Source organism: Arachis duranensis, chromosome 2, assembly GCF_000817695.3.
Source record: "Arachis duranensis cultivar V14167 chromosome 2, aradu.V14167.gnm2.J7QH, whole genome shotgun sequence".
NCBI lineage: Eukaryota > Viridiplantae > Streptophyta > Magnoliopsida > Fabales > Fabaceae > Arachis > Arachis duranensis.
This window is the reverse complement of record NC_029773.3, coordinates 90,075,421-90,087,638: the sequence shown is the minus strand read 5'-3', so window position 1 is coordinate 90,087,638 and position 12,218 is coordinate 90,075,421. Positions and strand designations below refer to the sequence as shown.

Below are 12,218 nucleotides of genomic sequence, written 5' to 3'. Positions count from 1 at the left end.
AAAGTATTTTATTAAAAATGATAAAAACAAAAATTTCTGATAAAATAACTTTTGAAATAATAAAAATTTATTACAGATCGAATATTAAATCTATTGTGTGGAGAATGTTTAAGGTTTTTAGAAGAAGAAAAAAAATTAAATCATGTATTTATTTATTTATTGAATGTTTTAGTTTCCAACACAAAACATATTATTATTATTATTATTATTATTATTATTATTATTATTATTATTATTAGTAGTAGTAGTAGTAGTAGTAGTAGTAGTAGATAGGGATATCCACACTGTTGTAGACAGCAACCTTTCAAAAAATAAAATATTGGCATATGTAGTTGCAAAGATAGTAGGATTGATCCAGAAACAAACACATACAAACCTAGTCACATAGATAGATGATGAAACTAGAACCATATTTGAGTTTGATGAGCATTAATATTGCTTTGAAGCTCACTCTTTTGCTATTATTATTTCTGAACTTTGTGGCTGTGAGGTTAGTTCTTAGTGCTGATGAGTATAACAGACATGACTTCCCAACTGATTTTGTCTTTGGTTCAGGCACTTCTGCTTATCAGGTACTTCATCTTAATTAACTTTTCCATTAATATAATTAATATTAATATATGATTGTATATATATAGTGGGAAGGAGCTGTTAGTGAAGATGGAAGAACTCCTAACATTTGGGATACTTATGCACATGCTGGTAAGTTTCTTCTTTTGCTCTTGCTTTTTTTCTTTTCATGTAATTCCTAATTAATTTGAATCATAATTTAACATATTGGTTGTTAGTTTATCATGGGAGTTAAAAAGTGCATATAGATATAGAATTGGTAAGAAAAAAAGACATTATTAGTATATATATTTTCAGAGTTAATACTCAAATTGGTTACAAGTTACGATCAGTCCTCAAAGTTTCAATTTACTTAATTTAGTCCCCAACTTGGCATCCGTGACTTACATTAGTCCAATTGAAAAAATCGAAATTTTTAATACTAGATTTATTCGTGAGTATAATTTCAAGGACCAATATAAATATTAACTCCATATATTCCCCCGGTCGTCCTTATCTAATAACCAAGCCAACCCGACGAGAGCCTAGTGACTAATTCTACGGTTTGAACCAATGATCTTGAGGTTACACGAAGACAACTCAACTGTTACTCCAAAACCGTCTTCCTATTTTTAACGATAAATACTGTGATAAAATAAGTAGTCTATCATACATATGTTAGGATATCTAACAAAATATCTTTATATCATTACTTTAGCCACATTTTAATGGAGGAAAAAAGTTGATAACCAATTATTGGTGATGGTTTATTAGTGGCTAAGAGAAGGGTGGTTGAATCTTAACCCCCTTTTTTTGTTTAGTAACTCTTGCTGTCCTTCAGAACACTTGAGGAGATATTTCTTATTTTTGTCTCGTGCCTAGCCAAGAGACTTTTTTTGTTTTGTCTCGTGACCAGCCAGGAGATATTTTTCAGTTTTTTCTCCTATGCAACAGAATCAGAAATGGAGTAGAAGAGAGAGAAAATTACACCAAGATATATCCTGGTTCAGCTGCTAAGTGCAATGTAGCCTACATCCAGTCTCCATCACAACAATGATGGAATTTCACTATAATCATCTTTGATTACAGACACTAATTATCCCTAGGAACTACCCTTCCTATCTGGGACAACTCCAGAATCTATTCCCAAAACTGAATTTGACTTGGTAACTCACCAAGCTTTCAACTGCTAAGTGCTAACCCAACTTGCAAGGAGATTCCCACAGAATCATGAAACACAACACAGATGTACAAAGGATCTCTAAGGACATCTATGGCTTTTTCTTTTAATTTTGCACTTTCTGCCTTTTTTCGTTTTATGGCTTTTTCTTACAAACCTCACTGTTTGTCTTTTTCCATGAGACCCGAGACAGACAAAATTAAACAGAAAAATACAGAATAGAAAACATTGAAGGAGAAGAACTTCTGTTAGCTTGAGTAGCTATAGGAACACTGTGCATTCACTCTTTTCCTTGCTTCAAACCCTGGCTGTTCTCCCTTATTTATAAAAGGAGAAGCCTCCACGGTTGAAATTGTTAGTCCAAGCTAAACTTCTTCTTCTTCATGTAAAATCGATTCGGCCAGAGAGAGAGGAGAGATAACCGAATGTAAAACCCAAGATGCAATTACCTCTATGTCTTCCCTTCACACCAAACTTCACCAATCCGGGCCATCCATATTGTCTTGCACTCCAAGAAAGATTCCTAACCCTTGATGCGTTCTTGATGCATGACAGCTCCTCCTGCTCCACTTTTACTTCCTCGTTCACGTAGCCTCCTTAGCTACCTTCTGTGATGAGTGAACACAAAGCAGAGACGAGCCATGCCTCTGAGATCTTCTTCCTCTGACCGAGATCATCTTCTTCCAATTTTGGTATAGAGAGCATGAGCTTATTTCACCAAATCTTACCCCTTTTTGGTAAAGATCTCAGGCACAACATACTTTTTTGTTTTTTTTCTTGCCATCATTACAATGGTCTTTAGCTTGCTTCTAGCTTCTTCTTCATCACTTTGATAGCTTGCAAAGACTTCCATATTTTCTGTGAAGTGACCGAGAGTGAGAGGAGAGAGTAGAGAGAGAAGAAAGAGAAGGAAGAAGAGAATTCAATGGATTTGAACAAATGAATTAAACTGAATTAATTTTCTTCCCTTTTTACTTTAGTTAGCGTGCAGCACTAATGATAGCAATCAAATTAATTGCTGTTTCTCTCTCATGGTTTCAATGCAATTAAAGCAAGCTTAATAAATTTGAAATCCACCACATGATGAGATCCTTTGGAAGTATTCTTTGCTTTCTTTTGTTTTCGGATCAAGCAAACTAGTTTCTAGCAAAAACATTAACTTGGACTAATAATAATAATTGAGTCTGGCCCAATTAGCAAATCATTGTTTCGGCCACAAGAATAAAAATTTTGTATCAATGCTGAAAACATTTTTAATGGACTTGCTGTATATTTCTTTTTTTTTTTTTGCCCAACAAACATAACAATTCAGGCACATCATATAACAGTTTTGTAACTAAGGTTGACTTCACATATTGGGCTAGCAATTTTCGACCCAATAATAAAATCTGTAAACACAAAATTATTGATTAGTAAATGTGAATTAAAGATCAAGTTAATAATTTTGCAATTAATTATGTTAATAATGTTTGATCATCATTTATTTAAATTAGAGTTTTCCAAACTCATCAATTGACATTATGAATCGATTTTCCTGAAGTGGGAATCAATTATGAGAAACTGGTAATATTAATACACAGACAGAAAAAAGAATATCTAATCAAAATAATTGTTGGGCTTCTCATATTAACAATTTCAGTGAAAAACAGGGTTTGCGCATGGAGATACTGGAGATATAGCCTGTGATGGCTACCACAAATACAAGGTCAATAATACACTAATACTCATTCCCTTCCATTATTTGCATACATTGTGGTTTTTTCTTTTATAATTTGTGGAAAATTGAGAATATGCACATAATGTGTTTGAGGAAATGCCAGCTGGAGGTTCAACTGTTTCTGATGATTTTACGTTGCAGGAAGATGTGAAACTCATGATGGAAACAGGCCTTGATGCCTATAGGTTATCCATTTCTTGGTCAAGATTGATTCCAAGTACATAATACTCCTAACTCAAACTTGTGTTTGTAATGAGAAATGTTGAAATTTAATTTATGTTGTGTATTAGTTTCTATAGTAAAGCCTTTGAAAAATGCTTTTTCCTTCTTTCCTTCTTCCCAGATGGTAGAGGACCCATCAATCCCAAGGGATTGCAATTCTATAACAATCTCATCAATGAACTCATTAGCAATGGTAAATATGATGAGTTTTCTTAATTTGAAATACCATGTATTGCTACTTCTTCAACTGATATGTTCCTTCTTTCCATTGGGCAGGAATCCAACCACATGTAACACTGCACAATTTTGATCTTCCACAGGCACTCGAAGATGAATACGGGGGATGGGTTAATCCTAAAATCATGTATGTTAATGAACCCTTGTACACAGTGTTGTTTGAATTAATCAGTGAAACTCTTGTGCTTGAGACACAATTGCTTACTTACAACCGTAGAAAGAACTGAGAAATATGAATCTAAAAATCACTTAAATGCGAATACAGAAGAGACTTCACAAATTATGCAGACGTGTGTTTCAGAGAGTTCGGTGACAGAATCTTATATTGGAATACTGTGAACGAGCCGAACGTGTTCACCATAGGTGGTTATGATCAAGGAACAACCCCACCTACACGATGTTCGCCCCCATTTTGCCAGAAATATAACAGCAGTAGGGGTGACTCCACAACAGAGCCTTACTTGGCAGTTCATCATATTTTGCTTTCACATTCTTCAGCAGTGAGATTGTATAGAAGAAAGTACAGGGTATATAGTATTTACTTGGTGCACAGGAAAAAGCTTTGACTTAGTTACTTATACCAACTCTTAATTGAAGTTCATAGTCTTTTTATATTGAATTTAGATTATTCTTCCACATATAGAAACCTTTGTTGGGGCAAAGAATGTTCATGATTCTATATATAGAGGTGAAGTTATATTGCAGGACAAGCAACATGGGTTTATTGGAATTGCTGTCTATTCATCCGGTTTAATTCCTGCAAATGATACAGATGAAGACCGGGCAGCCACTCAAAGAGCCCGTGATTTTTTTATTGGTTGGTAAGTTAGAGACCTTCAACTAGTTGTTCTACTCTCATGTTCTCCTTATATTATTTGGTTTTTCTCTTTACACCGTAGACTCAATGATTTTTAATTTATTCTGCAGGATTTTGGGACCCTTGGTGCATGGAGACTATCCCATTTCCATGAAGACTAATGCAGGTGCCAGAATTCCAACCTTCTCGGACCGCGAATCTGCACAGTTGAAGGGTTCATGTGACTTTATAGGCATGATATTTTACAACAACTTGAATGTCGCAGACAATTCTGTTGCGCTGAAGAGGAATCTGCGAGACTATGGCACAGACATGGCTGCACAGCTAATCTGTATGTGTTTCACTATGTTTAAGGATAATGGATTTCGTATAAGATTGGACATGGTCATATAAGCATGCTGTACTAATTGCATTCCACACATATTTACAACTATCATTCTGAAATATAGAATTTTCTCGTCTCTTGTCACGGATCCTAACAATTTCCAACAAATTTTACTTCCATATCATTTAGCACCTTACCCTGCAATAATTTCCATTTGTTCACACAAGCAACTACCACTCCTTCCTTAGCAATTGGGGGTAGCAAGTTTAAATAACTAACCTTCTTTCCTGGTTTTGGCAGTTACACAGGCCTTGAAATTAAAACATACTGTAGTTATTCCTCTACACTTATTGGTTCACTTATTTTGGTTACTTAGTTGCATAACGCCATAACCACACAGCATTACCTTTGTTCAGTACCCTGTCACACCATGGACTTTACGCGAAGAGCTGAATATCATGAAGACCCTTTATGGCAACCCTCCCATATTCATTTATGAAAATGGTCTCTCTCTCTCTTTCATATATTATTTCAGCAACAGGGGTGAATGCGAATCATTATAATGCATTGTGCCATTGGTAAAGTAGTGTGACAAATGGCTTGTTTTGTTAGGTCAACGGACACAAAGGAATTCATCACTTCAAGATGTGACAAGGGTGGAATACTTGCATGGATATATTGGTGCTGTGCTTGATTCCATAAGGTAATGCAGTTGCTAGCTTCTTGAGAGCTTACTACTCTATTTAGCTTATTTAAAAAGTTAAAGATGGACCTTATGAAATTTTGGTTACATAACATGTGAAAACTGATTTTTGGCTAATGAGTTACCTTAAAGTAGCCGATTCAGTTCGAACCAGAATAGATCGATTCTAGGAGGCTCATAGCGCTAATGAATTAGACCCTCATAAAAGGAAAACACGATTGCTTTGTGTGTTTATATTTTTCTCATGTGATCTTAAATTTTTCTTCTCAGAGATGGATCAAACATAAAGGGATACTTTGCATGGTCTTTCATGGATGTATTTGAGTTGTTGGATGGGTATAATGCGAGTTTTGGCCTATACTATGTTGATAGGGATGATCCAAAGCTGAAGAGGTACCCAAAACTCTCTGCAGAATGGTATGGGAATTTCTTGAAGGGTGGAAAGACCTCTGTTGTTGGAGCCATAGAACTTGAGAAAGATCCATCCTCTGTTTCCGTTGGCCATTTGTTTCAATAGGCACTTTTAACTTGTTTACATATATAGGAGTTTCATCTACTCATGCAGCCATGCTTAGATTTCACAAATAGATATGAATTTCCCAAAACAAATAATCCCCCCCCCTCTTCTTTTCCTTTTCCCTTCTTAGTTCCTACCTAATTTTTCTCTGTTTTTTCTTATGCATAAATAATATTTGTATTATTTTATATACACACCTTTCTTTTATAATATAAAAGACAGATTTTCTCTTAATATATTTTCTCACTTTTTATCAATCAGTTTTAATATTAAAGTTGAAGGTGTACAAGAGAGATGCATAAAAGTAATACATATAACATTTTTTTTATAAGTTTAAAGTTTAGGATATATTTATATAATTAAATTTTTTAAATGTTTAATTAAGTAGAGAGTATGAGTTTACAACTCATATGCATGTAATCATATATAATTCAACATGATCCCTAAACATTTTACAATATAAATGTTTTTTTTTATGACAAATGATAAATTTTCTTTATTTTTGGTATGATTAGAAAAGTTTCTATTTAAATTATTTCATTTGAGATTTTTATATATTGGTTTATCATCCAATAACATCATGTTATAATTTTTAATTGCATCAATTTCAGGTGTCATACTCATTGATTATAAGTTTATAACCATCCATATCTCTAACAAAATTCAGCCAATGACAATTTTTTTCATTTTAATATTTTACGATTCTCAGCACACCAAAAAAGCTAGAGCCACCTTTTCTAATTGAAATACTTGTGTGCAGTCCACAGGTAGCACGTAGTGCTATGCACTTATGCCCCTTCCTTGTAATGAAAGAAAAAGTATCAACTTCAAGAATCACAAACGGAAAGGTTTTTTATATCCAAACGTTTAAAACTCTCGGCAAATACGAAACTATTATCATCCCTTCAATGGTGGAGTTATTCATACCATTTTTTTTTTAATATGGGGCACCACTCTTTCTTTAAAAAAGAGAAAAATCCATATTATGTTGAATATGTGCTTTAGTTTATCATAATGTTTAGTCTTAATAAATAATAGTTTCTATCAGAAGTTTAAAAAGTCACTTTTAAACCCTAAAATATTTGCTTTCAATAATTATTAACACAGAGAACGATAACTTCAGATTCATTAATCCAGTAATAATTTCTCATGTACATGACAGAGGGTAAAAGGGAAGCAATCCAATATTGTTCTTTATGTTTCCAACTTTGAAAGTAAACTGCAGCTTAACATAATATAAACTATAATGTCAATTTGTATCAGATCAACAACATAGTTGTGAATTTTCCAAGAACATAGGTTCTTTGTTTTTTCTTTTTTCTTTTTTTCCTCCTTTTGCTGAAAGGATTGTGTTTATTGCTGTAGTATATATAGATGCAGTGTAGCCAATGTATAGATCAGTGTTTGGTCTTTGGCCTCTTCACAATCATCACAGTGCAGTGAGCATGATGAGCACAATAGTCACTTACACTACCTAAAACTGCCCTGCAAAATCAAAGATAGTGCCAAACATAATGAATCAGGAAATTTTGAAGTCAAATTGTCTCTTCTTGTAATAGCACACATTATTTCATTGAAAATTTTATATATATATATATATAACCCTTACTCTTCTAATTCCTGATGAAAAACAGGACAAAGTCGTCCCTTAAAATTTAGAAAGAAGGTTACAAATTAGTTCTTTGATATAAAAATATGTACACGTATAGAGTGGGAGTTCTAATTTGTCCACTTTCTTCTAATAATGAGGACTTGGCTAGTAAAAAAATGGTAAAGAATAAAATGCACCTTCAAATGTTATAGTTCAATAGTTTGTACTTTGTAAGACAACTTTTCAATCCAGTCTCTTTAGGTTGAAATTTTGTGATGAAGTCTCTAATAAAATTACATTTATCTCAGAAACTATAGTGATGATGTTTTTTGGTTCATCTTGAAAATGCAAGATTCAATTCAGGATGTAAATGAAACTATACCTTTTTATAGCACCATAACCATGACTTCCCACAACTAGTATTGAAGCATGGTACTTCTCCACAGCATCACAAAGAACATTTCTAGGATCACCTTCGACCACTTCTGTAATCACATCAGTTACCTGATACCAAAAAAAAAACATAGTTACCAAATAATTATTCTACAGGTTTCATAACTAACATATGATGTGTTGATTCAACAAAATTGAGGTAAAATGGTATGGCATCATATGGAAAACCAATTTCCAATGAATTCACTTGCACAGCAGACCAAAGATGCACAGAAACTTTTATGAAAATCCGTGCAAAGTAACAACAAGAATTGACATAATTTCATAACCATATGTTGGATTTAACTTCTTTTCACTGAATAAATGAATACCAGAGCAAGTAAAGGTAATGCTCTACTATAAATCCTATTTATGTTCATAATATTTTAACATCTAAATCCCTTCTAATATTTCATCCTAAACCCTAACATGTTATAACCCTATCAAATCATAAGTAGCACCATTGATAAGTTTAAGTACCAACAAATTTTGTTGTCACAGAGAAACATTAACTAGTCAGATAATTGTTAGAATCTTCCCTTCATCTTCTCTATCCTTTCCTATAAAGTATTTACCACACTAACATATACATACAAACATCTTATAAAGTTGGGATCAAATTATACTAGTGTAAAATCAGGACATATGCCACTCAATAACATTTTATAAAAACATAATCCTTATCGATCTAACATATCAATCACAACAAATAAACGAGATGGAATACTTACGGATCTCTTGGAGCAAATCTGCTTGGCATTGTCAACAACTCTGGCAGCAATCTTCCTCAAGTCAGAGTCCACAATGGGAAGAACCTCAGCAGCTCCTGCATACGCTAAGCCCACGCATCACAACAATTTTCAACATCAACACCAAAATTCTCAAACCAAAACATCTCATGAATCAAAATCGTAAATCCAAAACTAAAAACCATTAATCTAAGAGTATAATTCCGATGCATTCACAGTATAAAACGCTTTACACAGTCGTCAAATCACAAACCGTCCTTGCAATTAGTCAATTACATACACGTACAAAACTGTTTTAATCGGTGCATCAAAATTAAATTCTTAATACAAAAGTATCAAAATTCGCAAAATTCATGAATTTAGAACAAAATGCATGAAACATGAAGGTGAAGGTACCAACCGGGGCCGGCAAGGCCAACGGCAGAGGTAGCAGAAGGCTTGGCATGAAGGAGGACAAGTTTGAAGATGGGATTGGGGAGAGTCGTGAAGAAGTGATCGAGAGTCCATTGGAGAGCGTAGCTGCTGTGCTCACTGTCATCAACTGCCACAATCATCACTTGCTTCTCATCTGATGAGGTGGTAGCCATGGATGATGGATCCGGAAATTGATTCTGTCAAATTTTTCTCTCTTTCTTGTGTTTTGTTTGGTTTGACTTCATTTCTTACAAGTCGGAATATATATAGGGAAATCAATCGAACCTCCTCGACTGTAACAGATTACGTGTTCCTAATTATTACGTGTGCCTTTTTTTTATAAATACAATTATCATTTATTTACTAAATTACTAAAAATGTTATTTATACGTTAAAATAAATTATTATTTTTAATATATTTGTATATAAATATATATTTCAACTTTGTAAATACGCATTAATTTTTAACTATAATAGATATACACTAATACAAGTCAGAAATTAGTCATGTCTACAAAATACACCTAGTATGTATACAAATATATATTCCAACGGGATATTTTACCGTTGATTTTAATATATTTTTAATATATATATATTTGATTTTTTGGTATATACCTATAATTTATACCAACATATAATTTGTAATTATATTCATTAGAATTTACACACATAAATTAATATAATTTGTATCTATATTTTATCGAATTTATACATATAATTTTAGACTAACACTTGACAACAATAGTTTGTATTTATATTTATAAGTGTTTGTACACAAAAATGTATAATTTATTTATATTTATCAAAAATTTACACATATTAATCAATATAATTTACATCTATATTTTTTAAAATTTATATACATCAATGATAATTTAGTATTTATAATTACTAAAATTATAAAAAATTGATAGCCACTTAGAATTTTTCATTTTTTATAGACATAATTAAAAAAATAAGATATTTTATTTTTAAAATTTAGTGAATATTAAATAAGTGTATTTTTTGAATTTTGTAAGCTTTTTAAATATATACAAAAATGTCTATAATTTTTTTATTATTTTTATCAAATTTTTTAAAATATTGTAGAGCATTTTTATCATTTTAATTTTTTAACAATATTTTTGTCCTTACTTAATCTATCAAAAAAGAAAAAATTATAGTATACTCCTTATTTGTATATATTTTTAAATAGCAAAGGATTCTTTGATTTTCTCAATTTGTTGGGTAAAAAATAATGAATATGTTGTAAATATTTTTTAACTATAGAGATTTTTTCATTTTTTTTTAGGTGAACAATTAAAAAAAAACAAAAGAACAGAAAAGAAAAAAAAAATCAGACTCTTAATAATAAGAGAGGACAAACCACTAGTGACTGGTAGCAAAAGTAAATTGTAATGAAATTTAAATAACTTCAATTTAGTAATTAACTTCAATTTTTCATAATGAAATTTAAACGTAACATGTCACCATATATCATTAAATTCAGCGTAAACTCAATGAGAACATTCTCGATTATATCTATTAGAAATAGTGTCTTTTTCAGAATTGTTTCATTTCTGATAAATTTAAAAAAATTACTGAAAAGATTTTTCTGTGAAAGGAACTGCACATTTTTAAAAAGGTCCTTGCTGTTATTGTAAACCCCGATTAATTAGTAGATAATTAGTCAATAAATTAATTTTTAATAAGGAGGATTAGAAATGTGAATGCTATATTAAATTAGGGTAGAGCTCATCGAAACGAGAATTTTGACACTAATTTCGAAGAAAACGGTCCAAAATTGGACCGAAAAGACCGAACCGGTTGAACCGAACCCGAACCGGCTTATCGGTCCAACCGGACCAGCCCATACCCTCATTTCCTCAAGGACGCAGCTGAGCTCCAGGGAGAGGAAAGGAACGCCGAACATTTACGGCAAAGTTCCAAATCCCGTAATTCCTCCGTTCGAGCTCCAATCGTCGCACCGTTTGCGGCCACGCGTCCACCGTGTCGAGCTCTACATTTCTATCGAAACAATTTCATAGGTAACTTGTTTAATCACTCTCAGCCTTCTCTTCTCCCAATTTTCGAATTTTAAGTGGGAATGTTGAATTTCTTTGATTTCTGATGTTTTAGGATCCAATTAGCTTGAGAAAAACGTTCACTCTTGCTTATGTGAAGCTTGGGTAAGGTGAGGATACGATAATTCTATTTTATTTTCATTAAATTTGAGCTTTGAGTATTAAATTGGGTATATATGTATTATGAACGTGTATTAGGTTGAAAATAAATAATTGGAGCTTGAAATTGTGAATACTGGAACTTGGAGGAAGCGGATTAGTTGAGTTTTGAGAGGCTGTCTTGGTTTTGAATAAATAACTTTGGTCGTTACGTGAAAATCGGCCAAGGTATGGTTTAGGTTTCTTGCATTTAATATACAATGTTATGTGAAAACTTAGGCTAGATGACCATAGGATAAGCTGGAATGCAGGTGTATGTTTAATATTTAGTGATTTGTCGATGAATATAATTAGTTGAAGTTTATTGGATAATTAGTTATTAATTTTGGATGGTGAATGTTGTTATGTTAATTTGGAACGAGTTATAGTTGAATGTTATTGTTGATGAACATAGTTGGTTTGGTGCTTGTTGATTAATTAATGATTCGGTGAATTATTGATTTGAGGTATTTTGTGTTAAAAGCCTAGGATTTGTGAACTATGATTCTTAGTTGAATTTTGGTTGTTGGATTTGAATATTGTATGAGTATAATTGTTGAT

At 32.3% G+C, this 12,218-nt stretch overlaps 2 protein-coding genes and 1 long non-coding RNA gene across 9 annotated transcripts in view; 2 read left to right on the top strand and 1 right to left on the bottom strand.

Annotated features, from left to right (window-relative positions):
* Positions 1–276: 276 nt before the first annotated feature.
* LOC107475944 (hydroxyisourate hydrolase-like) lies at positions 277–6,501 on the top strand. Of its 6 annotated transcripts, none has more exons than XR_008005839.1 (12): positions 277–572; positions 639–702; positions 3,379–3,434; positions 3,588–3,663; positions 3,790–3,861; positions 3,945–4,032; positions 4,171–4,432; positions 4,611–4,726; positions 4,833–5,053; positions 5,464–5,551; positions 5,660–5,750; positions 6,021–6,067. XR_008005839.1 is itself a non-coding variant. In XM_016095649.3 (12 exons), exons 1-12 carry the CDS (start codon positions 393–395, stop codon positions 6,265–6,267), a joined length of 1,581 nt encoding a protein of 526 aa, XP_015951135.1. In that variant the 5' UTR covers positions 277–392; the 3' UTR covers positions 6,268–6,501. The 6 variants fall into 6 exon arrangements, 5 of the variants coding, with proteins under 5 accessions (XP_015951135.1, XP_052113035.1, XP_052113034.1 ...); XM_016095649.3 differs by having other exon boundaries at positions 4,833–5,057; positions 5,448–5,551; positions 6,021–6,501; XM_052257075.1 differs by lacking the exon at positions 5,464–5,551 and having other exon boundaries at positions 4,207–4,432; positions 6,021–6,501.
* An 861-nt stretch (positions 6,502–7,362) lies between these two features.
* Positions 7,363–9,704, bottom strand: LOC107475936 (universal stress protein PHOS32). Of its 2 annotated transcripts, none has more exons than XM_016095619.3 (4): positions 9,440–9,704; positions 9,022–9,125; positions 8,241–8,362; positions 7,363–7,752 (listed from the first exon to the last, which is right to left on the bottom strand). In XM_016095619.3, the coding sequence occupies exons 1-4, from the start codon at positions 9,624–9,626 to the stop codon at positions 7,665–7,667; spliced, it is 501 nt and encodes a 166-aa protein (XP_015951105.1). In that variant the 5' UTR covers positions 9,627–9,704; the 3' UTR covers positions 7,363–7,664. The 2 variants fall into 2 exon arrangements, with proteins under 2 accessions (XP_015951105.1, XP_015951106.1); XM_016095620.3 differs by having other exon boundaries at positions 9,022–9,116; positions 9,440–9,703.
* A 1,856-nt stretch (positions 9,705–11,560) lies between these two features.
* The window catches only part of LOC107476120 (uncharacterized), a 1,863-nt gene continuing 1,205 nt past the window's right edge, over positions 11,561–12,218 (top strand). The window contains exons 1-2 of the long non-coding RNA XR_001589637.3: positions 11,561–11,629; positions 11,718–11,846. This is a non-coding gene — a long non-coding RNA (uncharacterized LOC107476120). The remainder of the gene's footprint in view (positions 11,630–11,717; positions 11,847–12,218) is intronic.

Excerpts from the sequence above, each read along its gene's own strand:
- LOC107475944 (XM_016095649.3), top strand. The coding sequence starts at position 393 with ATGATGAAACTAGAACCATATTTGAGTTTGATGAGCATTAATATTGCT. Across the intron at positions 3,664-3,789 it reads TTGGTCAAGATTGATTCCAA|ATGGTAGAGGACCCATCAAT; the intron begins GTACATAATACT and ends CCTTCTTCCCAG. Across the intron at positions 3,862-3,944 it reads CAATGAACTCATTAGCAATG|GAATCCAACCACATGTAACA; the intron begins GTAAATATGATG and ends TCCATTGGGCAG.
- LOC107475936 (XM_016095619.3), bottom strand. The coding sequence starts at position 9,626 with ATGGCTACCACCTCATCAGATGAGAAGCAAGTGATGATTGTGGCAGTT. Across the intron at positions 8,363-9,021 it reads AGATTTGCTCCAAGAGATCC|GTAACTGATGTGATTACAGA; the intron begins GTAAGTATTCCA and ends TTTTGGTATCAG. Across the intron at positions 7,753-8,240 it reads GGTTATGGTGCTATAAAAAG|GGCAGTTTTAGGTAGTGTAA; the intron begins GTATAGTTTCAT and ends TTGATTTTGCAG.